This window comes from Passer montanus, unplaced genomic scaffold (genome assembly GCF_014805655.1).
Source record: "Passer montanus isolate IOZ18808 unplaced genomic scaffold, ASM1480565v1 scaffold39, whole genome shotgun sequence".
NCBI classification, from domain to species: Eukaryota; Metazoa; Chordata; class Aves; order Passeriformes; family Passeridae; genus Passer; species Passer montanus.
Genome location: NW_024368707.1, coordinates 7,037,253 through 7,063,340, shown reverse-complemented (window position 1 = coordinate 7,063,340; position 26,088 = coordinate 7,037,253). Strand labels below are relative to the sequence as shown.

General features: G+C 41.9%; 1 protein-coding gene across 2 annotated transcripts in view; it reads right to left on the bottom strand.

Annotated features, from left to right (window-relative positions):
- Positions 1-26,088, bottom strand: part of CASR (calcium sensing receptor) — a 74,388-nt gene that overhangs the window by 17,478 nt on the left and 30,822 nt on the right. For both annotated transcript variants that reach the window (XM_039718186.1, XM_039718185.1), the window contains 3 exons: positions 24,265-24,702; positions 15,844-16,150; positions 12,433-13,314 (listed from right to left, as the gene is read on the bottom strand). In XM_039718186.1, coding sequence (XP_039574120.1) covers positions 12,433-13,314; positions 15,844-16,150; positions 24,265-24,449 — 1,374 coding nt within the window. In that variant the 5' untranslated portion in view covers positions 24,450-24,702. The remainder of the gene's footprint in view (positions 1-12,432; positions 13,315-15,843; positions 16,151-24,264; positions 24,703-26,088) is intronic.

Below are 26,088 nucleotides of genomic sequence, written 5' to 3'. Positions count from 1 at the left end.
TGTACTCCAGGGTTAAACTGTCAGGTTGGTAACAGGGCAGATGAACAGAAGGAGACACACTCTGGAAGAAGGGCTGGTGTTGAAGAGAGAGGAATTGATGGTCAGCCAGAGATACACAGACAATACTCCGCGGGAAATTTGGCAAGATGGGATGGACATCCTAGCTCTGGTGAAATGCTAGATCTGCATTGCATTGAAGGAATGAAAGCAAGAGCTCATTCAAGACTCAAGAGTAGCTGTGTGAAGCCTGAGAATAACTCAAGAACATTCAATGTTGTTATGCTTTGATAAGGACCGAATTATATCCTTGTAAAGCTGGGAAGGTCATTGGATAACACAATTAAATGTGTATGACAGAAACAATGTGCCATATGTTGGAAGTAATCATTTAAGCTATTCATAATATTTATTGAAGAAAATTAACTAACCGCTCAAGACAAAGACCTGCTCATTATTGTAGGCAGCTCAGTAAAAACACTCTGTGCCTTGTGCAGTGGGAAGAACAAACTAAATAATATCAAAATATTAGGATATGAAAGTAAGAAAAAATGATACTGAAAATATAGCACCAGTAGTACAAGCCTCCTCTGGAAAAAGCTGTTAGTTCAAGTCATTTGGTCAGAAAAGAAGAATTAAATTAAATTAAGAGAGGTCCACAGGTGGTGATGATAGCTCTTGGACAGTCAGTCTTCCATTTCAAGAGAAATGAAAGCATGGAATTATTAAATTGTTTATGACACATGTAGTGATTTGTGGGAAAGAGGTGGTATATTCTCACAGAAGCAGAGACTCCTGTCCCTGCAAAGGCAACTGACTTTATTCAGGTCTCCAGAGAAATACAGGACATCCAGCTGACACAACAAGATGTGCTGATTGTTGTATTGTAACTGATAATTGGTTCTGCTCTGCTTCTGACAAGGATGCGATGCCCAGGCAGATGGGGCTGGATCTCTCTCTGACCCTTCCACTGACCAGTGCCCTTGAGGAGGAGCAGCACTGGTGCTGACATGGGGTCCCATGCATACATTATGTCCCTTCTTTGTGTGAGAGAAGCAGGATCGCCAGTAGAAACTTGCAGGAATTGGGAGAGCAAGGAACTCATGTGGACTGTGTTGGAAATACTTTCACTTGCTGCTCAGAGGAAGGTGCAAGGTGCTTCTCTTGTCTCATTCTATGCTGTGAGTGCTTAGTCTGTTTGGAAATTGGTGAAGCCTAGAGTTTCCCAAGACAAGGACCAGTTTTAGTTCCTGTAAATGGGCTTGGTGGGTCTGCTTATGTGGTGTTCTCACCAGCAACCAAGTGACCCGGCTCTGCTGCTTAAAAACTGCAGCAGCTTTGATGCTTTTTGACAATGAAAGGTGACAAACAAATAAATAGCTACTACTACAGCAGTAGAAGCAAGTAACTTAAACGGCTTGGTGGGTCTGCTTATGTGGTGTTCTCACCAGCAACCAAGTGACCCTGCTCTGCTGCTTAAAAACTGCAACAGCTTTGATGCTTTCTGGACAATGAAAGGTGGCAAACAAATGAGTAGCTACTATTATAGCAGTAGAAGCAAGTAACTTAAAACAAAAATGTCAAAGGCAAGCATTTCTAAATGTGACTTGATATAAAATGGGACTAATCTGATTTGGAATCAGACTTACTACAGTACCATATTTACAAGAATGTCCAGAGAGAAACCAAAAGCCTAAACCTGGTGGATTTCATAACAGAGGCTGCACAAGTCAGGTCCAGCTGGGATACTTCAAGAAAACCCATTTGGTATTTACTGGTGGTTGCAGATGCCTCAATTCCATTGCAAACCCGAGTCTGAAATGCTTCTGAAAGACTTGTCTGGTGAGTCACAGAGGTTTCCAAAGGAATCAAGAAATGGTCTTGCAACATTTTGGCTTTGCATGGCTGCTTTTCCAGACTGATTCAGTAATCAGTTAGGAGGTTGTAGGATGCAGTAAGGATGGGACCAGGATATTTTGTTTCCCCAATGCCCTCCACAATTCCTGCTGCACACTTGCAGTTCTAAATGCAATTGTCCCTAGAGCACCAGTCCTGAGCCTGTACTGCGTAATGGTTAGCTGGTAGTAAACAGCACCTCACATAGGTGTGCTATGGTAGAGAATAATGTCTTCACCCAGTGTGACCAAAGATTTACACGGGAAAACATGAAATCCTGTCAAACGAAATTCAGTACAAACATGTTTTTTAAAGTCAAACTCAAAACTGTGAGCTTCAAGTGAGAGTTCTTTTTTAACTGTAATTACTTTTTTATAGTGAGAAAAAGGGGAAACAATTCATTTTGAGTCTGTCAAAATGCTGGTTTGGACAATGATGTTTCCAATAACTGCAATTAGTGGATTTGACTAGCTTGAGAGTAGAAATGAGATGACAAAATACTTTTTTACCTCTAACATTTTCCCTTTTTCTGTTTTAAATGAAGATCCAGTTGTATGATGGTACTTCAACATATTTGTATGGCCCAAAGCATGAAAGTGTAATAGTACTTCCCTAGAGTCCAAACAAAACCTTCCTACAGGAGTTAGGGCATCTGGAGTGGCCTCAGTCCCTGTTCAGTGCCACCCCAAACAGAATTAGTCTGATCTACTGACTGCAGTAGGTTTCTTCTGGGGAGAAATGGCTGAAGTAACTGCACCTCTTCCCTCCTTAAGTTCTGTAAGCATTAATTCTTTTCCTAGGAATCAGGACAAAAATTATGGCAGCAAAATCAAAAATAATGTCTGTGTAAAACCCCTAGATGCAGGATATAATGCTACATAAAATCAAGGAGGCTTCTTACTAGTCTCTGCTCTGGTGTTGGACCAGCACAGGATGATGGAACTCCACAGAATGGAAAAAATCCATGGACAAGATAGATGAAAGGACTGACTGACTGTACCCTAGATGCAGGATATAATGCTATATAAAATCAAGGAGGCTTCTTACTAGTCTCTGATCTGGTGTTGTACCAGCATAGGACAGTGATGATGGAACTCCACAGAATGGAAAAAAACCATGGACAAAATAGATGAAAGGACTGACTGACTGTATCCTATGCATGATAAACCCATTTTCAGTTCAAATTTTACCTGTGCTCATTAAAATAAAAGCTCATTAATTAGAGAGTGATGATATGTTGCCATCCTCATCATACGAACAGAACTCAAAGAGCAATATTTATTATGGTGGGCTCTTAAAGCACTAATCCAGCGTGGAAAATCCAAATAAGACTGAGAAGCACTGGTGTTGTACTGTCAGAAAGCAGAACATTAAAAATCCAGGAGAACAAAGAAAAAACAAATCACCAGGCAATGTATAAGAATTTCCTTGAACATATTAAAATTGAGAGGTGTCATGTATGCCAGATCCTCACGACTGTGAGGATTAAGTAAGCTGTAAGAGACAGCTAAAGAGGATGGAATGCTAAAGAGAGAGCTGAGGAGGAGCAGGAAAGCTAAATGAATGATGTGTTAGTACCCTGGCTATCAGAAAAAATCACAGACATTCTTATCTCAAGGGCACTTGTTTTGGAGCCATAATGTGACATTAACTGAGGTAGAAAGTCCTTAAAGAGAGATTAGAGGGCAGCCTGAGCAATTTAAATTGGATTTAAAAGGCTGACAGAACCAGACAGTTCATCACAGCAGTCCATGAGCAATAAAGAGAGCACTAATACAGTAGGTTTATGATATATACATAAAAATGCCACTGGCTTTGAATGACAAAGTCAATATGCTATCAAATATTATTCCACAGCAACCCCAATCCACCTTTCTGCTACACCTGCAAGTGTAATGCATGCCCAGCTCTGTGTCCAAAGTTCTGCTCAGTGTCAGCCTCTGGTGGGCTGCAACAGCTGCCAAGCAGAGACAACAGTGTAAAAGGCAGAGGGAGGTTCTCTGAAACCAAAGGCTGATTAGCCTGACATGAATCACAGGAAAAAACAATGGAAAACAAGAGTTTAGGGCTGAGGAGCAATTCATACAAAACTGTAGGATGGAAACATAGTTGCTACCACCTAGTAATATTTGAGGAATATAGATCTTCCTGAATTCAAGTTGGACTGACAGACATACCCCTTCAGAAATGAAATAGCTGAGCTTTATACTTCACGTAACATGGATCAGGAATTGTCCAACAGAGATAAACAGAGGCAGATCATCAGTTCATGGGGAATTCCTTTATCCTCAGTAAACAGCTCACTGTTTCCTAATATGTTCATCAGTACCCTAGCAGCAGCTACAAAAGTACTACTGGCAAAATTTGCTGCAAATTCATGGATTAAGGTAATGGTAAATAATATTCAAGAAAAAGCATTTCCCTTCAGATTGCTTTCAAACATCTGTGTTTAATACAGTGACATTCAGGCTTGTGCATCAAGGCATAAGGAATTCATGCCAGGCACAGAAAGGGTACCACCTGCTGCAAAGGATTACTGGCACCTGAATGTGACCTTTCCATTGCACGTGGTGGCAAGGAAGGCTCGGGTACCTTGTGCTCCTGCAAATGAGGAAGTAATAGGAGTATGCAAATGTGGGATTTTTTTTTTTTCCTGTCTGGCTGTGCCGAGTCTGTTGAAGGAATACTGAATACGTGACAAAAAGAGGGATGAGTGAATGGACAAGGTACAGAACTAAAGCAGAAAACATACCTTATGACTAAAAGAACACTCTGTTTAAATTATCAAGGTAAGACTGAGGAATAATTTGATCAATGTGCATAAATATTATATGGAGAAAAATGATGCATACCTCATCTGGACTTTTAAATCTAATAAAGCAAGCCCAAGTAAGGACCAATGAAACTAAAGGTCAGTAAATCCCAACAGGAAATCAGACATGATCTGTGACAAGAGACGTGGCCTGCCATGGATCATACTAATTAAAAAAAAGGTCTACCATTCAGCATGTCTTTGGGGAAAATAAATCTTGCTGAACACAAGTTTGGCTGTCAAACACAGCCTTTCAGAAATTAAATATCTAGGTTTTACATTCAATGTGAAGCAGCCGTTAGAAGGATCAAGATTACTTACTTTCCTGAACGTGGCATAAATTTACCTAATTATTTATATAAAGAATTTCAAGCTGCATGATCATTTGGAAAGTGACTACATTTAAACATGCTGTAGGTTTCTGCTGAGGTTTTGTGGAGAGAGATGGTCTCTGGACAGAAAAAGGCATTTGAACAGGTACAATGAAACCTAATTGTCAGTGCTGCTAGATGGTATTTTGTGCTGTGTGCTCCTGTCTTTACCTACAGCCATGGCATGAAAAAAATCAGAGCCACTTAGTCTAGACTTGATGCCATTATTGCTTTGGTTTTCACTTGCAGCAAATGTAACATGGAGAAATCCATTAGGTACAATAGCCCAGGTTGCTGTGTACTAAGGGTGAATCTATTGGCAGGAGTCCTAACTGAGTAAATGATGCTTTAATGCTCTTGGGACATCACCATACTGCACAATAACTGTTATGGTGAAGTATACTTAACAGCTTAAAAGGGCTCTTATTATTTATTAAGGTTTAATGTTAAATAATACATAAAAAAATGGTCCTATTATTAAAGCTACTAGCAGCCCCAAAGGTTCAAGTGCTCATTGTTTTCAAGTAGTATAATTCACATATGTTGTCTTGTGTAAACAAAGTCTGATTGAAATGTTTTTTTTCTGGGATGTGTTTAATGCCATCCCTGCCCAGCTGTGCAGAGAACAACTGTGTAGATGTGTCCCTTTACAGCCCTTTGCTGTCACTTTCTCCAAACAGCCCTTTATGGATCAGTCTCTTCAAAGCCCCAGTGAGGTCTGACACTGCATCCTGCACAGAGCACTGCTGATACTGCTTTGAGAACTGTGCTGCTCCCTAGGCCAGGAGAAAGTCATAGCTTTCCACTGGAAATTCGTTCCTATTTGGAGCTATGAGATTAATTCCTTCAATGCTTGGGTAAGCTTTGTTAGAATGAGAACCAACAGATTTTGCACTCTAGGTGGATACTGCTTTGAGAACTGTGCTGCTCCCTAGGCCAGGAGAAAGTCATAGCTTTCCACTGTAAATTCATTCCTATTTGGAGCTGTGAGATGAATTCCTTCAATGCTTGGGTAAGCATTCTTTGTTAGAATGAGAACCAACATATTTTGCACTCTAGGTGTCATTTCTTTTAACAGAACCATGGTAATCCATGAAACCTGAATTCAATGCTTATTTATAATCTATTCAAGAAGTACTATCCATGGGAAAAAAAAAAAAAAAAGAGTCCCAAAGTCTCCTATAGTCACAGTGAGTTAACTGCACTCATGCAAGTGTTTCAGACATTCAGAGTGGGCAAGCACAGTCACGGGTCCAATCAATGGTCAGCTAATGTTCCAGGGGATTCAGTTACTGTGTCTGGGCACATGTTACACTTGGCTACTGGCTTAAATCTGATTTTTCCATCTCCTCTATCAATGTAAGTCTTGGCCAACAAAGAAATCTCATGTCAAGACTTTGATTTCTTCAGTCTTTCATGTCTTTCTTCTTACAGACTCTGAAAGGACAAAAGTTATTTCAGACAAAATATTGCTCCTAGTCCAGTTGGAAGATCACTCTTATAATTCTACAAGGCAAAAGGGTGCCCATAAAAAGTAATTTGTTCTCCTAACAAGAGTAATTTGTTCCTCCTAACCTCTGTGTGGAGCAACACCAGTCCTTAATAGTGCATAAAAGTTCACTTTGGGGATAACTAACTGTGACTGGTTAGTAAAGTGTTTGTGAAGATAGCTGACTAGCCAGAAAGAAATGAAATAATAACCTATGCTAGGGTTATCATGACTTTGAAGTTAGCTTCAACCCCATCTTGGGATAAATGGAATTTTTTTATATATCCATTTGTTTCCTCATCCCACTTTGTGAGTGCCTTTAGGAAGCTCTCAAGGTGCCCTTTGTCACCAGCTCCATTTGTGAGTAGTATCAGGAAAGGTCAGTCCTGTAAGAAATTTTACATCCTTTTGTGCAACAAAGACATGCTGTGTCTTTGTAACAGATACTGGTGTCTGAGGTCTTGGTAATTCAAGGGATAATTGTTATCTGAAGTTGTTACAGAGAGACATTGTATGGGCATTTCATGGAGCCTTCCCTAAAATTCCCACTCTAAGCTGAAAAACTGACTTTTCCCCAACTGACAGAAGTACTTAATAAATGAGCTTCACAAATATAAAAAGTTCTTTTCAAATACAGCTTTTGTTGTAAAGCAGCACATAAATGACTATATGAAAGGTGACTTTTATGAAAAATTCAATGTGTTTGGGGTCAGACAAGAATACTGTGGGTTTGGTCATCAGGCAGTGTATACTACCCCAATTCAGAAGAATCTCAGCCTTTCTTTACTTAGCAATTAATAACCATAACTCCTTTGTTGTATTTGCTGCATGCAGTTCATTCACCCTCCTTCTAGCAGTCTTGTCAGGGCAATTGTTTCCCATCACATTTTCTACTGGTGAGTCCAGTTAAGTCTTTCTCCTTTTAGCTGTAGAGACATCTAAATAATCCTCCATCTATTGTCTGCTTAGTTGATGCTCTCAGCTGATGGCAAGTTGTTATCTTCAAACTGATGAAAAAGCAATTGTCTGTTATTGGCCCGGGAGAAATAGCTGTGTTTGCTCTACTGACCCCCACATTTCTGTGTGTGGCTCAAGTAGTGTCCCTCTCCATTCTGTCTCACACAACAAAGGCACACCTCTTGCCTTCTGTTCACAACAAGTACATCTCCAGTGCATTTGTAATGCAGAGTAGGCAAGGTTTTGCAGTTGCCTGATATCCAAGAGCTTCCTCTGTTTTCTTTGTGATTCTCTTCCCCCCAAATTTTCCCACCAGCCGTAGCTAATAGCTGTTCTGATACTGTTTAATTCTGTATATCACAAAGCAGCTGGTTTAGAACGGTTCAGACAGGCCTCTAGTTTAATAGACACAAAATTGATTAGATAAGCCATTAGGCTCAAAGGTCTATGTCATCTAAGGCATTATTTACTTCTTTAAAGCCTTGCACAATCAACTTCCAGCCAGGCAGACACACCTAAATGTAAAGCTGGAGAAGGTGCCAGTGCATTTTTACCTCTTCACAATGCACATCACCAGCACTGAGAAAGGAACTGTTGGCTGGGAGGTGCACAAGTGGAATAAAAGAATTTAGGTGTTGCTAGATGAAGCCATTTTGTATTTGTTTTTATTTTGTGGAACAGCATATGGCAACTTTTCACTGAGTCTGAGGTCAGTCAGATTTCCAGGCATAGAATAATACACACAAGCATGTCTCTAACCTGTGAATCATCAGCACAACACATTTTTCAGCCCTTGCACTGTCCTTTGCCTTGGTGCCTAAAAGAGTTCTTGCTTTTCACTCATGCCAAAGTTCAAAGCCTCCAGTGTAACAGCAACCTGCAAATTGTCTGGGAGTCAACCCAAAGATGCTCTGCTCAATGACCCTGTGGCTGCACACCTTTGCCTTCTCAGATCTCAGGCACCTAAATGGGAGCCTGTCTTCCCCATTTAATCACAATGCTTTTACTGCAAGACAAAGAGAGGTCCAGCAGCTGCTCATCAAGAATCCAAATGAATGGGCAGAAACTGAGTGACCTCAGTCTGAAGAAAAGGCAGGTCTTTCATCTTCTCACACAGAAATAATGTGCAGCAGGAAATATTTGCTCTGAAGGGCACATTCCTTATTAGTTTCTCTCTATTTTTTTTTTTTGCATGACCATGGGGTATTTGTAGTGAGAGAGGGACCCTAGAGAGGCTCCTGGAAATGTTCAGAGGGGAACTGAAAAAAGAACAAATGGACTTTTTCTAGAAGTGACCACAGAAATAGCCTCATGAGCTATTTGACTAACAAAATGAAGGAACTTGAGGGACTTGAGAAATCTTATCAGGGAAGATATTAAGAAAAAAGAGCTTCAAAACCAGATTGTTAAAGCAGTTATGGAGACCAAAAATCAGGGAATTTTGACAAAGAGGCAGCATCAGTATAGCAGTTCTCAGCCTGCATCCCACCCCTTGCCATAACTTCCCACTTCCATTCTGTAGCTTATGGGAGAGGCTGTGTTTGGTAGGCAAGTCCACAAGCCAGAGCAACACACAGAATCAGCTCTACTTGTTATGGTCTCCTAAAAAGTTACAAGCCCTTAGGAGAAGAGAGTGGCCTTCTGACAGCCAGAGGTATTGGAAACCTTTATGAGGATTTCTTTTTCTGTTCTACTATTTGCACCCATGCACTTTAATTCTTAGTGCTTTTTATAAAATTTTGCTTTGCCCTGAAGTGACAGAATTTATACATTTCGTTTGGGATTGCCCTGCACCTTTTTGTTACCTGAACAAAACAGTGCAAAAAGAAGTAATTGATCTGATCTTGTTCAATATTGTGCAGGACACAACAATGGCACACGCAGACAATACTGTCTGCCCTTTGCAGCAGGCATCTTGCAAAGGTGTGCACCTCGATTATCTTCTGCCTTGCAGCAGTGCAGATTCTTAAAACAGCTCAGATCGCTCAGAATAAGGGCAGCACAGGCATCCTAATAAAATCTACAATTTTCTGCAGGGTTCTGAAGTGCCAGCTGCCCCATTTTCAGACACAGGATTCTGATTCCCTGGCCAGCTCTGCATGTGGAATGAGTGGCACAGGTTCCTCTGGGCACAGCCTGGAAGTTGCTCTGCCTGCTCACCAGCTCTGCCTGTGCCTGCATCCCTGCACACGCTGGGCAGCCAGACAGCTTTGGCATTCCCAGCTTCCACTGGGAATGCCCATAGCCAGCTTCAGAGGCACTGGCAAAACAAAAGGAAGCAAGACTGGCCAGGGTTTATGGTCAGGGTCTGTCGCAGATCACTGACCCAGGTGGAGAAAATGAGCAAATGGTTTCTTAAACAAGTAGCTACAAATAAGTAAGCGTGAAAGTTGGTAGTATTTGATATTTCACCTTAGGAGACAAAAATCCTGCGCTCCAAAGCTGAATCACACCTAGAGCCTTCTTAAACTACAGATGGTAAATTCTTAATAGGAGAACTTCACTCAATTTTAACCAACTCACAGTGATTTGTGCTAGGCTGTCCATTTCAAATAAACTGACTGCTGAGGTAAAAATCCTGGGTTTATATATGGACCCACACAAACAGCCTCCACAAATGATACAGAACACACCCCCCAGAAGATTTGTGTTATAAGTACATAAAATTTTCAATCAGCAACCAACAATAAAAACCTCATATGTGATAAAAGGATAATGCCGTTGAAAGGCAACAAAATTAAATGGTACATAAATAAATCGTGGGATGTACCATTTTTGCTCCCCAGCCACCGACCCTGCTGGCAAGGGCTGCTCTGGACAGGAGCTCAGGCTAATGGAGCCACAAGTTCAGCAGGTTCACCTTATCTGTAGCACACAGCACCTGGCCAGTAATTGCACACACCATGAGCAGCTGCCCTCCAGTCACAGCTACGGGGGCCTCCTAGCACTGTCCTTGCTCTCTCGGGTCACTTCCCGTCAAGAAAAGCCTGACCTGACTGTGAGAAAGGGAGCAGGCAGTGAACACTGGCAGAAGTACCACTGCAAATGAGACTGACTTTACTAGAAAGATTTTTTTTTCTGTGTGGTTCTCAGAAAATCACTCTGGAAATGCTGGAGGCTGCATGTTTGTGAGGTGAACTCATTACTCCCAGGGCTGAGGAAATCTTCCTGAAGGTAATGAATGGCAATGCCTGCTATGAAGTAGGTGTGCACACAAATTTGGCATTTACCTGCTATTCATGTGTTTGATTTTGAAACAAAGTGAAAAAAAAAATGCACAAGTAGTCTTGAAAGCCGTCATATGATGGTGGTGGTTATAAGTATAGCCTGTTCCCTTCTAGCACTCCCTGCTCCTGCCCACTGAGGTTATTCTCTACATACTCCTTGCTGATTCCCTCCTCTCAGGCAGGTATGTGTACCCAAATGCCTAGATCAGCAGGATGTTGTACATTTTGATGTGTATATCCTTCAGCACCAGACAAGCAACACAGAAATGAGAGGTCATTCTTCTCAAGCATGGAATCTTCAACAAACACATTATTTTACTTAACAATGGCATGAATATCCAGCTTTACTTTCCAAGCTGACAAGGCATAAAGGAATGAATTAAACTACATTTATTCTGGATCATTTTTACTGACAACAGTGAAAGTTAAATCTGTCTGCGACTTGCCCATTTCTGCCAGTATTTTCCTGAAAAGCAGAATAGCTTTGAAAGACAGAAACTTTAGAGACAACCAGCAATTGCAGGATTCCTCTAAATCAGGGTCAAACCTCGCACTCATCGGCTCCGAGTAAAGTGGTTTTGATAAATCTTTTCCGGCACCTAGAGCAGTGCAAGTTTCCCATAAATGCCAAGACAAAGCCTTTTACTTTGATGTGACCCATGTTTTTGAGTTAACTGAGACTAGACAGGAACCAAACTACAGTTCCCATATGTGAATGTAACCTGACATCTGCAGTTTGTGGCCAGGGCAGCCTTTGTTTTGGTTAGACTATCCCAAAGAGAGGAAAACACCCGTGCAAACAGGGAGGTGATCCTTTTATTCACCTGTGTTCTGATTTCAGGCATGTTTGGGCTCAAGTGTTTTGTGACAACCAGAATGAGGTAGACAGAATTTGCTACCTGTTTGGCATATCATCATCAGTCCATGCTAATTGTGTTAAGAATGCAGTAGATGTTAACAGCACAAAGTGAATACCTCATTGGATAGCATGATCAAACACATAGTAAGGTAGAGAGTATTCATAAAGGATCAGAAGGCAAAATGTGATCCATGTGCCAGTGGGCAGAATGCATTGAATGAATGGGTAAATGGGACTAAGTCATTAATATAATTTCATCAGTTCACAAATACACTGCCAAATCAAAGCAGCTATCTATTTTCTGCCCAAGAGCCACACATTATTTTCCTTCATTACTCAATCTTCTTTGGATTGATCCTATATAAGCTTAAAACTGTGAGGAAAAAATACAGCCTGTATGGAAAATTGCTGTGGGATTGCAAAAGATTTAAAGCTTGCCAAAGAAAATGAACTCTAAAAACTGTTTTCCTTGTTTATGTGTTCTTCCCAGGCCCTCTTGTTTATGTAAGGCTCAATATATGATCAAGTTACCTTGCGTCAGCCAGGCTGTGGTAATTGTCTGTGTGTGCACTTTTGGCCCGCAGCAAATGCAAGAAAATTTAACCTGGTGTAAGCCCCTTTCACTGCAGGCCTAGCCCAACTTACCTCACATTCCCTGTGGGTGGGAGCATGCACCTACCTCAGACACAGTCAGACACTGCATCCCAGGAGCATTATGCTGTGTTTGAGACCCAGGATTAGGAAAGGCACCCTAAAGGGCATTTGGGACAGCTTGTCTTTCCTTCTGCAGGTATATTGCACAGGCACACGAACGAAGGGCTTACCTGCCATGCCTCCACCTTCTTTATGTCTGCACAGGACCCATTGGTGAAGAGTCCCTTCCCAGGGGTACAGGTATAAATATCCTGCAAGGCATGGGCGATGGAATACACTGCCAAGTACACGTTATAGGATATCCGCAAGTGCGTGTAGTCCATGTACGGTGTCTCCACGCTGGTGATGTTCTCATCCCCTGTGCACGGAGGTCGGAAGGCAGACGTTCCATTTCCAGCTCCCAGCCCCTCTTCGTGGCCCTTGTGGAAGGAAGTTGAAGCAGGAGAATTTTTGGATCCATCAGGGAGATAGCAGTTAAATGTCTCCTCCCAAAACTCCTTGGCAAAGCCGTTGTTGGTGGACTTCTTGGGATGCACCTTCTGCAGGAACTCACGGAAGCCTGGGATCTGTCCTGCCTTCAGTGCAAACCCGATGGTGCTGCCGATGACACGGAAGAACTCCGGCATGGCTATCAGGGAAGAGCTGGCCCAGGCCTCGCTTGCCAGCCAGATCTTGCCGGTGATGTTTCTCCTGACAATCTCTTTGATGAGAGGCTCCAGATCTGGGCCACTGGAAAAAACAACAATCACTCTTGCTGTGGAGTTCTGGATGACCTCTACCACCTGCTGGATCTCCTCTTCGTCTGAGTACTGGGAGATGAGCTCGCTAAAATCAATGCAGATATCTCTCTCCTCCGCCTCTTCCCGAAATTTTTCAATCCCTGGCCGGCCATAGTCATCATCAGCTGCGATTGTTCCCACCCAGTTCCAGCGAAAGTACTCGATGATGTCTGCCATGGCTGTGGCCTGATGCTCATCGTTGGGGATTGTGCGCAGGAAGGACTTGAACTGGTTCTTGTTGCTCAGGAGACGACTGGATGAGGCATAGCTGACCTGTCAGAGCACAGCACACAAGCAAAACACACCATAAAGTGAAACTCCTGAAATAAACTGCCTCCATTTACCTAGCATCACTGTCAGCCTGGGAACCACATTTTCTCAGCCTGTGTTTGCAGGTGATCCACCCTGAGGGTTCTTCTAGCTGTGCCTGTCATACAGAGGCACTCATACAGGAGCAGTTGCTTGGACCTGAGAGGCTGAAGCCAGCTTCTGCCCACCTGCAAGGTCAAGGGTCTGAGGGAGAGAGAAATGGACTCTAGATTGGAGGAATGGCAAAGATTTCTGTCAAATCCAGAAATAAAAAGAATGTGCCATCTAGATAAATGAGGGAAATGCACTGAATTAAGACAAAACACAGGTTTTCTCTATCCTGAACCAGACATGAGACAGCAGGATGGTATTGCCATTCCAAAGCTACTCTGTCTTTCTGTCCTTGCCTTTGACATCCATCCCCATTCTTAAACAGGCTCCTTTTGCCTTTTATATACAATCCGTGTCAGCTGACATGAGAAAAATGTACTGTATATCAGCAGTGTGTTATGGTAATGCTACTTTAGCAGTGTTTCCTGATTGCTGGCCAGAATCAGCAAAGAAGCCAGTCCATGCTTCATAAGCCACCATGTTTTATGGTTAAAGCTGGATTTTATTTCCTTTTCTGAAACTATAATGAAATATTTTATTTTCCTAATCAGAACAAGTGCCACATGCTCTTAAGATATAATTTGAATTATCTTCAAGTAGGAAGAAAACATTAAACCCCAGATAATAACAGTTTAAAGATCTGGAGAACTTCTAAAACACATTTTGAGATTGGTATCTGAATTCTTTAGGACTGACTCTCATTTGAAAAAGTCTTCTATAAACAGTTCATTTTGTATAAAGTGGAAATTTACAGAAAACCTTGTCTTCTCACTAAACTCTGTCATTTAATACTTCTGCAAGAAGAAAGAAAAGAAGGTCTCACAGTGCAGTTTCAAGGGCCACAGGAGTAAACTCTCATTTGAAAAAGTCTTCTATAAACAGTTCATTTTGTATAAAGTGGAAATTTACAGAAAACCTTGTCTTCTCGCTAAACTCTGTCATTTAATACTTCTCCAAGAAGAAAGAAGGCAGTTTCAAGGGCCACAGGAGTAAGCCCTCCTTTCACAGAGCTGTACTGTCCCCTGGACAGGCTCTTGCCCAGTGCTACTCTCACCTATCAGCCTTTTTCCACGAGTAGAGGCAATGCATCCCACTGCCTCATGTGCTGCAGGGGGACCCTGACCTGAGGTATTGAGAAACAGAAGTTGTAACATTTTCAGTGTCTACGTCAGCAGAATGAGTAATGAGCCGTACATTAATTGTAAAATACACCTCCAACTCCTACTGAAATGCAGGGCCTAATAATGCTAATGGCCTTGCTATAAATGGCTGTGACAATTCTACCCAACATCTGCCAGTCTAAAAGCCTGCTTTCAGTTGTCATGCTTCAACCACCTGGCTGAGACTTCGTTCCAGAACTGAACCTCCTGACATCTACCCTTTTCTGCAGCCTCTAGATAAGGCTGCTGCCTCATAGGACAAATACCATTCTCTGTTTAAAGAGAAAGTCTGAGAACTGCAAACATCTCTTACGTTCAGTTGAACTCACCAACCCTTCTTGGCTGCCCCTGTTCACCTGGTAATGTGATGTGTAAATCAACAATGCCCCATAAGATGTCATCAGGGTGTTTATTACGTGCCAGCTCCCAGAGCCACTCTGGGCAGTACCCAGATAGCACAGCTTAAACCATTCTTGCCCTGCTCAGAGACCAAATGTCCAGCTTTTCAGACTCCTGAAAGGAGTCAGACTGATAAGACTCAACAGAGAAGATATATTACTGTGCACAGGGCAATCAAGAATCCTTTCTTCTTAATTCGTGGTGAGGATGGGAATAGGAGCCCTGGCTGAAGCAAAGATACATTTCTCAGGACAGACTGAGAGCACATTCTGACACAATCTTGTTATAAGGGCTCTTGTGAGCTCTGGCACCTCTATTAATTTTGGAAGAGGGATTGGAAGTGTTAGGCTATACAAGGTAACACTTAAATGGATAAGGCCAAGCACTTTTTCCAAAGCTGACTTCAGTGTAGAAAAAGTAAAATCAAGAGCAACAAAATTAAGCGAGCCTTGTCCTTCACTTAAGGTCTTGGCAGATCAACAAACCTCTTAAAAAGATGGGGCCATGGATGCTGGCACTGGCTCCAGCAGAGTCAGAATGCTCACAGTTACTGCTGTATTCACACTCTAGAGGACTCCAGTCCTCGTAGGCTAGGCTGCTGTTGGCCAGATGTTGTTATGGCTGCTCAGTAACCTTGACATTTGGGGACTGCAAAGTGCTAGCAAGACACATTTCTATCATAACAATGACACCCACCCCCCTCCAACCCCCCATTTATTGTTTCTCTCCTATAAATTCTATTGGAAATGGCAAAGGTTAAGCAACCTTTGCTTAGTCTCTGCAGAGCCATTTCTGTAACCTAAAAATTGAGGTGGAAGCGTACCTGAGGTATGTAAAAGAGTCCCAGCAGATTGGCCACAGCAGTGGAGATGCCAGAGCCAGTTGCTCCCACGACTGCAATGGTGGAAGGGATATGTTCTGAGCAGTTACAGAATTCATCCAGGTTCAAGGAGTCTATCTTGTTTTGGGCCACAAAACTCAGTGTGGCCTCCAGGGCTTTTGAGACTGTATTGCAAGTGTCAAATATCCTATATCCCAGGGTCATGTTGGGCAGGAGAGTTGGGCTACTGTTTATTTCTTCTATGGCAAAGATCATAGCCTGGAGCCAGCGGAAGCCTCGGAAATTATACCTGGGGGAGCAAAAATAAAAACAAAATAGAGTGAGAAGGAGGAAAACAGAGCAGAGGAGACTAGGAATGAGGCAAAGACAGAGTGAAAAATTCCAGATACAAAAGGCAAAAGCAACTTACGCAATTTCTTGCACCCTAGTAAATTTGGAAAGTTTTGCTTTTGTCTCTACTATAGAAGAGGGGTGGTTTTGCTACAAGGTTTAGTTCTGGCTCTCAACTTTTCAGTTTGGGCACTCACTGCAGAGGTAAACTTTTCTAAGTCCTCTAAAACCTGGGAAAGTTAAAAGACAGCATGTCTGGAGTGATGACTCTGGCCTGTCCCTTGTGCTCAGGACCCTAAACCTGATCTCATGATCCCTGAGGAAATGGATGTTGTGATCCTCTGACTGAAAGCTACACCTACCAGGTTTGCTTCCAGGCTCCTCTGACATGTTTCTGAATGCAGATGGCACTGTCTGCTAAGCCTGTGCTGATGCTGCCTGGGACTTAGGCTTGGGATACTCCCGGAGTGTGTCAGCTCCTCCTGGCTATGGGCAGGCAGAGCAGGCTGAGCCACAGCACTGGCATGCTGCTGGATGCAGAGGTGCCGGGAGCTCTGCTCAGGGAAATTCAGCCTCACATGACACCCCTCAGTTTGTGAGGGGAGAGTGCAGTCAGACTGTTCATACCAGAGATCAGAGACATGCTATAAATATAAGTCCTAGTGCAAACGGATAACTTTTTAATTAGATACTTCAGTGCCTTCACTCAAGGAGTAACTTTTCTCATTATTATGGTTCTCTCACAAAATTTGCTTTAGACAAGAACTCAGAAGATGCCCTCAGGGCTGCTATGTGAAACTGAAACTGGTTTTTGAATCATCTGCTTTTCTATAAGATGGAAAAGCTGAATTTTCTATCTTGCACCTGTGCATGGAGCTGCAGATTGGTGGCAACTGTCCTGCCGGAGCTGGGAGTCCCTGTTTGTGGCATCAGTAGCCTGGCAGTGGAAGCAGCTGAAGACAATGATTGTTTATCCACAAAGGAGAGAAAGTTCGTGGAAAGCAGCAGCAAGAAAGTACCTTTGAAACGTACTATTCTGAAGTTTTACTGTGTTTTCCCTATAAAGTTGCCCTGGCAATGAGCTCTGTGCCTGTGAGGCTGTCGTGTTTGAGGGCGATGCAGCTGGAATGGCAGAATCTTCCATCAGCTGAATCCTGTCCTTCCTTGGAATGCACTGTGAGTCAGGATACCAGCTAGTTTGCAGTTTTATGCTGAGTTGCAGGTGAAAACAGGAAAGTGTCAGTGCTGTTATGCTTGAGATACACTGGGAAAAGTGATGGGCCCCAGAACTAGAAAAGCCTGGGGAAATAGCCTGGCCAAGAACCGATTCTATATGAAATGGTAAATTGTAGGTTTCACATCAGTTACGTTTTGAAATGCTTAGAGAAATGTTTCCATTATTAAGGTGAAGATTTCTAAAGATAATCTTCATGAAATCACAACCTTTCAATCTCTGAGATAGATGACCTAAACATTTTTAATGGATGGATTAAATTAATTGCTTCCAAAGTTGATGTTAGCTATGCCTGATTTTCAAAGCTGAATGAACAAAGCCACATTACTTCCATTTCAGGAGTTTTATCTGATTCATCTGGGGTCAGAATTTCTAATGATATCACATCTAAGGTTTATCTTTAAGTCTTAAAAACTTTATTTATTCAACTTGACTTCACCTCTCCAGACATCTTTGGCCAAATTCCACATGAGGTTCAGCTTTGAGGTTATACCTCAAAGCCCAAACAGCATAATTTCAGTTACAGATCTCTTCAGGTCAAAAAGTTTGAGTCCTTAGTTATAACTTATTACCAAAGGGACAGTTATCTTTATTAAGATTAGTCTTTAGAACTAATGCACGGGCATGTGGGTTACTGATAGAAATAATTTGGTCATTTAGAATAATTTTTGCTGTAGTTCCAAACCATTAAGGAATGAGATGCAACGAGAGAGCTCTGAAATAAAAGGGCAAGGCTCAGAGGGATCGAGTCAGTGAGTGCTGTGTACAGGAAAAGATGTGTTGGGCACACCATGTTGCTTCACATGGTCAGTAATGCACACTGGGATAAATGGAAACAAGGAAGAGTTTTGTAACACTTTTTAAAAAGCTGCACATGTTTACAGATATTTTTAATATGAATAGGATTTGAATCAAGGAGCCATATTCAGGCTCCTCATATAAAAGAGAAAAATCTAATCACATTTTCTGTATTTAAAGGGAAGGCTACTGAGAACCTGGGAAGTTCAAAGATAGCACTGTACTACTGGGAAAAGCTTCACACATTTGAGTATATGTAAAAGCAAATTAAGCCTGCTGACTTTAAATTATACAGGCGAAATATGACAGAAAATTAGTTTGCCTGCTTGGAAGGAATTTGGCTTTATTATTTTAAAATGCCACAAGGTGGTATCTTCAGATGGTATCTTCAAAAACAGTGAACTGGATCATCTTACCCTTCACTTCAAAGAAATATTTGGCATTTAGTTCAGTAAATGCAGGCCAAGCCCATGATACACAGTTGCTTTTGTTTTCCTTTTTGACATATGCTCCTGATTAGTGTATATTTGCAGTATAAGACCTCTAGTTCAGGTACTTGCATTTGGAATGATTTTATTTTGGAGGGAAAGGAGAGTAGAGGATGTTTTCTGGGAGCCAGAATCCAAAATCTTTGAAATACTTTCAATAATTTATCTTTAACTTAGGCAAGAGACCTGCTGTTCTCTTCACTTGCACCTCTGCTGACAGCAGCATCAGCAGCTCAGGAGGAGAGGATCAGATGGGATGAAGACAGCACTCCTCATTCTGTCTTCTCTGCAGCCTGATAGATCTTCAGACAAGCTGTCATTTGGTCATCTGACACAGCATTGTGTGGTTCTGTGACACAGATATGGCCAGACAAAGGCAGTGCTGCCAACCACTCTAAATAAAGCAAGATCCTTCCAATTTCTGTCAATGGATATTTTGTGGACAGTTTCTCTCCCGCTGTGCTGTAAGATCCCAGCAAGGGGCTGCAGATAGGTTCCTCTTGGCTTGGTGTGTACATGAGGGATTGCTAAGAGCTGCCTTTGAACCTGGCAGTGGGTCCCACTGATGCAGCTCACTCCTGTGCCGTGCTGCTGCTGCTGCTGTGATTAATGTGATCAGTCACTGGAATGCTCTGGCAACCATGCAGCAATTTGACTGGTAATTTCCAGGAAGAAATTGTACAGTATTTATTATCAGAAGCAAGCTTTCATTAGATTTTCAGAATATTTAAATAGCCACTGGTATTTTCTTAATGGAAAAGAAGCAAACTCAAAAGCTCATTTTCTGCCATATTACTTTACAGGTGTGTTCATATAGTCTTGCATTTTGTGATATGTGGTGCTATGAAAAGTGGCCATTAAGCTCTAAATGAGAGTTTAATGTAAATAATTCAGAGCCCACAGGTGTAGAGGGGGATTTTTCTTTACACTCCTTCCTTAAATTTCCCTTCTGATACTTGTTCTCCCACCTCGCAGAGTATTCAACCCACTGATCTTTCCATTCCCAAGGAGGAGCACAAACTGGGAGAGGGAAATTGGAAACAATACCTCACTGCAACTGTCACTTCTGCAGAGGACAGCGGTGCAGCAGACCAGTTTGCTAAAAACTAAGCATGTCTGTCAAACGGTGCTCAGGATGGCTTAAATGTCCCAGCCAACATTTCAAAGCAAGGTTATGCAAATGAAGGGGCACAAGCTGTCTGCATGGTTTAAGCTCCCCATAGCTCCATCCCCTGTTTGTTTGTGTGGTTTGGTTTGAACAGCTCTTACTGTCTGGATCCAGCAGAGAAATTGGTTCTGATCCTTGCTAGTCTCCATAAAGAAATAATTCACAGCCTCATGTGTATTCATGACCTTCATTTATCACACTTGCAAGGTACTAAGCAATGGAATATGAAGCAAAAAAAGGAAAAAGTGATGTGAAACCTCTGAATAAAGCTTTCACATACCCCTCATATCTGACAGGTGCTTATACTCAGAAATGGTGGCAAAGCCTGCATATACCTTTCAATCATGCCAGCACTCCTCTTTCTCTAGTGGTTGCATGCACATACTAATTTCTCTGTCCTCTCTAGATTTCCAGTACATTAATTGCATGTTATTGCTGCTACTACCACTGTTACTTCTAAGCTATGCAAGGGGGAGACCTTCAGTCATTTGTTGGATTCCTGCAGTCATAGGTATAATGAGTCGCTTACCACTCTTATAATCAAGGACTGTGGGTGAGGGGAATTATGCAGAACAACGAAAAAAAAAATTAAAAAATTACAATTCAGAAGGTGAATGGAAGAGAGAGAAAATGATATAATTACAACTTAGGGAAGAGAAATTCAAAATATCTTGTTGTACATTCAGGTCTGCAATGGGATTAGCAAACACATATGTAAGGGCTAGAATTAAAATTCTGTTCTCTCAGATGGACAGAGAAGCTCAGTGGGCTAAAGAGTCCTGGAGCTGTGCTCTGTGAAGTCTTGCACTATGACATGGGGATAATGTCTCACCACAGTTTCACAGCTTGAAAGCTTTGTGTCACAGTGTGGGACCTTGGCTAGACTGAGGATCAGAATACAAGAAAGCTGCTAATCTCCCTGAAATCAAGAAGGGGCAGAAAAATCAGGTTATGAAGAGGCCTGTGGGGGTGCTGACAGGGAATGGAATGGGGATCAGGGCTTGCTTGTGCTGTGCTCAGTCTCTGCATCCCCTGCACACATCAGATATGCATCAGCAAACGTTATAAGGAAAGTTGCTGCAGCACCTGAAGCATACAAAAACAGGAGGTATATTTATATCAAACGCAGGATCCTTGTTTGCTGAAACAACAAACAGGAAACAAAACTGCTCTTCGTGTATTCCTATCTGACATTTAATGTGGCACAGTCATGGGTCCCTTTTCACTTTGGACTCTACAATTCAGTGTTTAGAGCACAAGGATGCATTTTCAGTAGCAACAGCACAAAAAGATTGGGGAACCGATTGTTACTGTTCCTTTTTCCTCTCATTGCTGAGTTATGTACATAGTTTCTAAATAATCATGTGCCAGATATGCCCAGTAGGTTCAGGCCAGTATGTTTGCTGAGCTGGAGAGAAAGGTGCTGAACCATAAAAGCATGAAGAACATAAAAACTGAGAAAGTGGAGAGAAAACTGTCCTCTCCTTTTTGAGAAGCCCCAGCTGTCCTATCCATTGGGAAGCCCAGTCTGGGAGCATAGGTATGGCCCTGAGCAGCACTGATCAGCTTGAACAGTCCTCAAAATAGAGAAAAACCACATTATCTTAAATTGTTTGCTTCTGAACTCTAAAATAGACCACCCACAGGGTTTCAGTGGGACCCTTAGCTCTTGTCATGGAGCTTTTCATGTGGTCTGCTGACTTGCTGCTGCAGGAGAGCATGAGGAGAGAGAGAGGATGCTCATTATTCCAGACTGGCCTGGGTCTAATTTTCTTATGTGATATGAGACACATTTTTCTACATAATAAAGAGATTAAAAACTGTAGGCAGCCATCTGAAAAGGGGGTAGGTATAAAACTCATTAGCCTCAGCTTTGAAAAGATACACCAGTGCTGGAGAAGGCTCAGAGAAGGGCAACAGGGGCGGGTAAGGGTATGGGCAGGTAAAGGTGCTACAGATTTAGCACCTTTGGTTTGACCATGTACAGTCACATTTGTGTTTCCCTGTGGATTTCTATTTAATTTGCTAATCTGTGGATTTGCCACCCTACAGAAGTTTTTGACACTACAAGATTGGGGAGAATTACTTTGTAAAGAAACTAGAACCTATTTTTTTTTCTGCCCCCAGAAATATAAGTTTGATAATTCCAGACCAGTCAGTTGCCTGGAACCTAGGAAACTCACATGTGATAATGTAAAATTTTAGCAAAAAACTTGAAGAACATGTTGAACTCCTAGAGTCAGCATGCACAACCCTGCCACAGGCTAATGCCTGATCACAGGGTCCAAACCAAAAAATGACTACCATGGTTATGTTGAGAGATTTCTGTACAACTCGAGCAGAGGAGTTTTCTGACTTCAATACTGCTTAAAATAGAAAATCCTTTCAGAAAAAAATATCTGCTCTCAATTTTACGTGTAACAATAACAAGGAATACGCACAAACATTCCCATGTATTTATTCCCTCTGTCATTAAAACCTGATGACCAATCTCAAAAAGTCTTCTCAATCCAACCTCTTTTGAATTAAACATTTCCTGCAAATGGACATTTTCTGGTAAATATGTGTGCAATGAAGCAACTTCCAGTTATTTCTGGTCCAATCATCCCCTTGTTCTTTAGTATTTTCTACTACCTCTGTAGCTAGATCTCTGACCTTCATTCTTTCTCCAACTGCATTATACTATCAACTCTCAATTTACCCAACTCCCTGAAGGATATGTGCCACAAATGCCTGCCCCTGCAGACATCTTTTTTTCTCTTTTGTACCTACATCTTCTGCCTTCATCACCTACTTACAAGGGTAAGAAGAACAGGGATTTTATCCAGGCAAATTTCAGCTGGAGGATACCTTTTAGCAGATTGAACGCCACCCAGAAGGATCTCCCATTGTGTCCTTAGAAGAGCTAGTCTGGCTTTTCAGGATTTGCCTGCTGTTGGCAGTGCTACCTCATTAACATGCCTTTTGGCAACCACACACTTGTAGTACTTGTGGCAGAACATTTTCCAGCCATCTCTTCCAATAATGTGACCATGTCAAGACAGCCACTGAGGCTGACCCAGAGCCGACAGAAATGAAAGCTGTTTAGTTTGCAAATATCTGCATTGTCCTGCCTGCCAGCTGGAGCAGGAGAAGAAGAAAATAGAGCTGAAAACATCCATTGCTTTCCAGCATTCCACTTTTAAAATAATGCATTTGAGAGAGAAAAACAATGCTGAAAAGCTGTCAGAGATTCTTGCTCCATGAAGTAGACATTGCCCCTACGCTTAGTTCACGACTTTCCTGTGCACGCACAGAAGAAGCCAAAATAATCTCTGCTTATTGACACCTGTGTGTGCTCCCTATGACAGGGTCTGGGGATGATCTCATAGCCTAGATGGACAAGCCTTGTTCAGGTTTTCAGTGGGAAACCACACCTGAAATCTGTGAGTGTAACAGGAATGCTCTCCGCCATCCCTCATTGCCAGCTGCAACAAAACTGTGCCAGATCCCCAGCCTAGGACGAGTGGTCCAAATAATTCCAGGTACACAGTTCTTCACACATGGTAACAGAAGAAGTCCCATAACAATGAAGTGTTTTCTCATGCATTATCATGACAGAAATCCACATGAATTTCTTATATTTTGTTTATATCATGTTCCAGTTGCAATCAGTTTCTGTCACACTTTCCACTTGTTCTGTGTATTATGTGCAGGCTTGTAATGTTAAAAATTCGTCACAAAAATGCCGACACTTCAATAATAAGAGAAATTGTTTTCATCTGCATTTCTCAATCCAAGGTTAACTCCCAAACACTGGAGACAAAACATAGATGTGTTGTTTACACAAAAGAGAAGAGCTCTGGGTGAGGAAGGCCTGGGCTCAAGTTTGGGACTTTTACAAAGTCATAAAGAGACTTCTATGTGTCATTCACAGGGATTTTTCAAAAGCTCTGACCTATATCACTTTCACCAATTCGCTTGTTCAGGCAACTTAACAGTTTGTAAAGTCTTAAAAGATGACAGGCAGAACTGGATAAAAAATTGATTTCTAAACTATTTGGCCATGCATTACTTTAATCAAATGAACTAAAGGGCACTATTGGTAATTTTCTGTTCTGCTAGGGAAGCTAATTTTCAGATGCTATTCAAATGTTCCCTGTGAATGGCCAGATAGATCAGTATATTAATGTTTTGGCAGCTTCAGGTAGTACAAAGATTGCCCTCTTTTAGTGTCCAAATAGTATTTATGTTACTGTTTAACATATACACTTGTTCTTTCCATTATTTACATCATACTTTCTAATTGCAAGCATCAGATTACAGACCATATTTACACAACTTAAAGTCAAGAAATGTGAAGACTTTCCCACCAAAACATTTTATTTTCCCTTTTACCAGCTTACCTTATACACTCCACTGATTCTGGCCTTGATTTTAGATCCTGGTCTTTAGCAGCCACTCCAAAATGAATGGGGAACAATCCTCCAAGAATAATGTCTCCCTTCTTCTGTGCCCGTTGGTTTGGCCCATAGGCAGCAGTGCTCCAGGTAAACAGCAAAAGAATCAAGCAGCAGCTATATGAAGTCATTGTTCCTCTTTTCACCAGGGGGTTATGGGGTGCAAAATTGGAAAAGACGATGTAAGAAAGCAGATGTCAAAGCTTTTGCTTTCCTTAATACAGCACAGAGAGGATTTGGGACACATGTTGGCAGGGAGATAAGCAACAAGGTGGGAGCCACAGTGCTGGTGCTTCTCCCTCTGTCTTCTCCATTGCAAAAAACCAATTCAGCTTCCCTTCTTCCTTCATAACTGAAGTATTATGGAGAGCCCATCTCTCAGAACTGTAAGAGAAAGATTTGAAAAGTGATTCCAGCTATGCACCAGGACCCCTCATTGCCATGATGGTTCTGCTTTGTCAAGCCAAGCCCTCAATATGCCCCTGAAGCTGTCCCCACTCAACAACACACTGGGACATATCACAACCTTGGCAAAGTCATCCAGGCACCCTGGTGACACAGATGCCTGATTCTCTGCCACATACCTAAGGTGGGTTGCCTAATCTTCCTATGGTTCTGTGTGACTCTGGTCATAGCAGATGCTGTAAAACCTGTGACCTGATTGGTGTCCATGAACAGAGCACACTGTGAGACCTGGGTGGGCAAGTGTTGAACAAGGAAGCATCAAATGCAGCAAGAATTGGGCCTTTTTCTTAAGCAAATAACCATAATAATCTTTTGGCTTTGGTCTATCATCTCCTATCCACTGATCATTCTTTAGCCTCTATCTTTGAACTTATCCTTGATAAAAATAAAATAAGGTCACCAGAAAGAGTTCTTTTGCATTAAAAGGGAGAATGAACTCCAGGGAAGCTTTCGAAACCAAGATACTTCTCTACAATGAGTCATGAAGGCTTGAAAGGTTCGGCAATCATGCCATTAAAAGCTTAGCTATAGCAGCCTTTGAAGCTGTTTCCTGGGGATGAAAAATACTGCAGCTTCTCCATGCTCAATACATTTTCCCTGCAGCATGTCTGCAGGCCTCCCAAACAAAGAACTAACTTAATTATGGCATATGAAAATGGCTATGTCTACAGGAGGGGAGATAGCACAGAAAATTCACAATGAACAGCTCTTCAGCCTATTTGAAACAGGTCTAAAAGTAGTAGTAAGAATCTGAAGTTAGTGAAATTTAGAGTAGAAGCTAGGCATACATTGTTAATCCTGAGGACAATTAATTTCTGAAGCAAGTCATCAAGAGTTTTTAAGTGCTGAGAACCTTTTTATGAGGCTGACTTATTATCACTAAATGCAGCTATATGGATTTGATCTTCACCTAGGTCAGATAAAGAGCTACTGCAGGGGAAAATTGTGATTGTGAGGCTTCTTCTGGCAGCCAGTCTGGATGATCATGCATGCTGTATGACCACCAAGCATGTGGAACGATTTCATACATTTTTATTACAACGAAGGTTTGGATGCAGCAGTCAATGAGAGAGGAGAGACAAAGCTCCTGTTGCTCTCATGCCTCTGTGGTCACTGCCCTTAGCTGGGCAGACACTGCAATTCTCTGTGGCGGGTCCACTCTAAACTGTTCTTTGGCCCTGGCTTGAACAAGTGCATTTTTATTGGCAAGGGCAATCAAATCCTTGGCTCGATATCAAGATATGTCTAGGTATTGGCCTTTTGACAGCTGGATGATAGAATTTTAACCAGAACCAGGATTAGGAG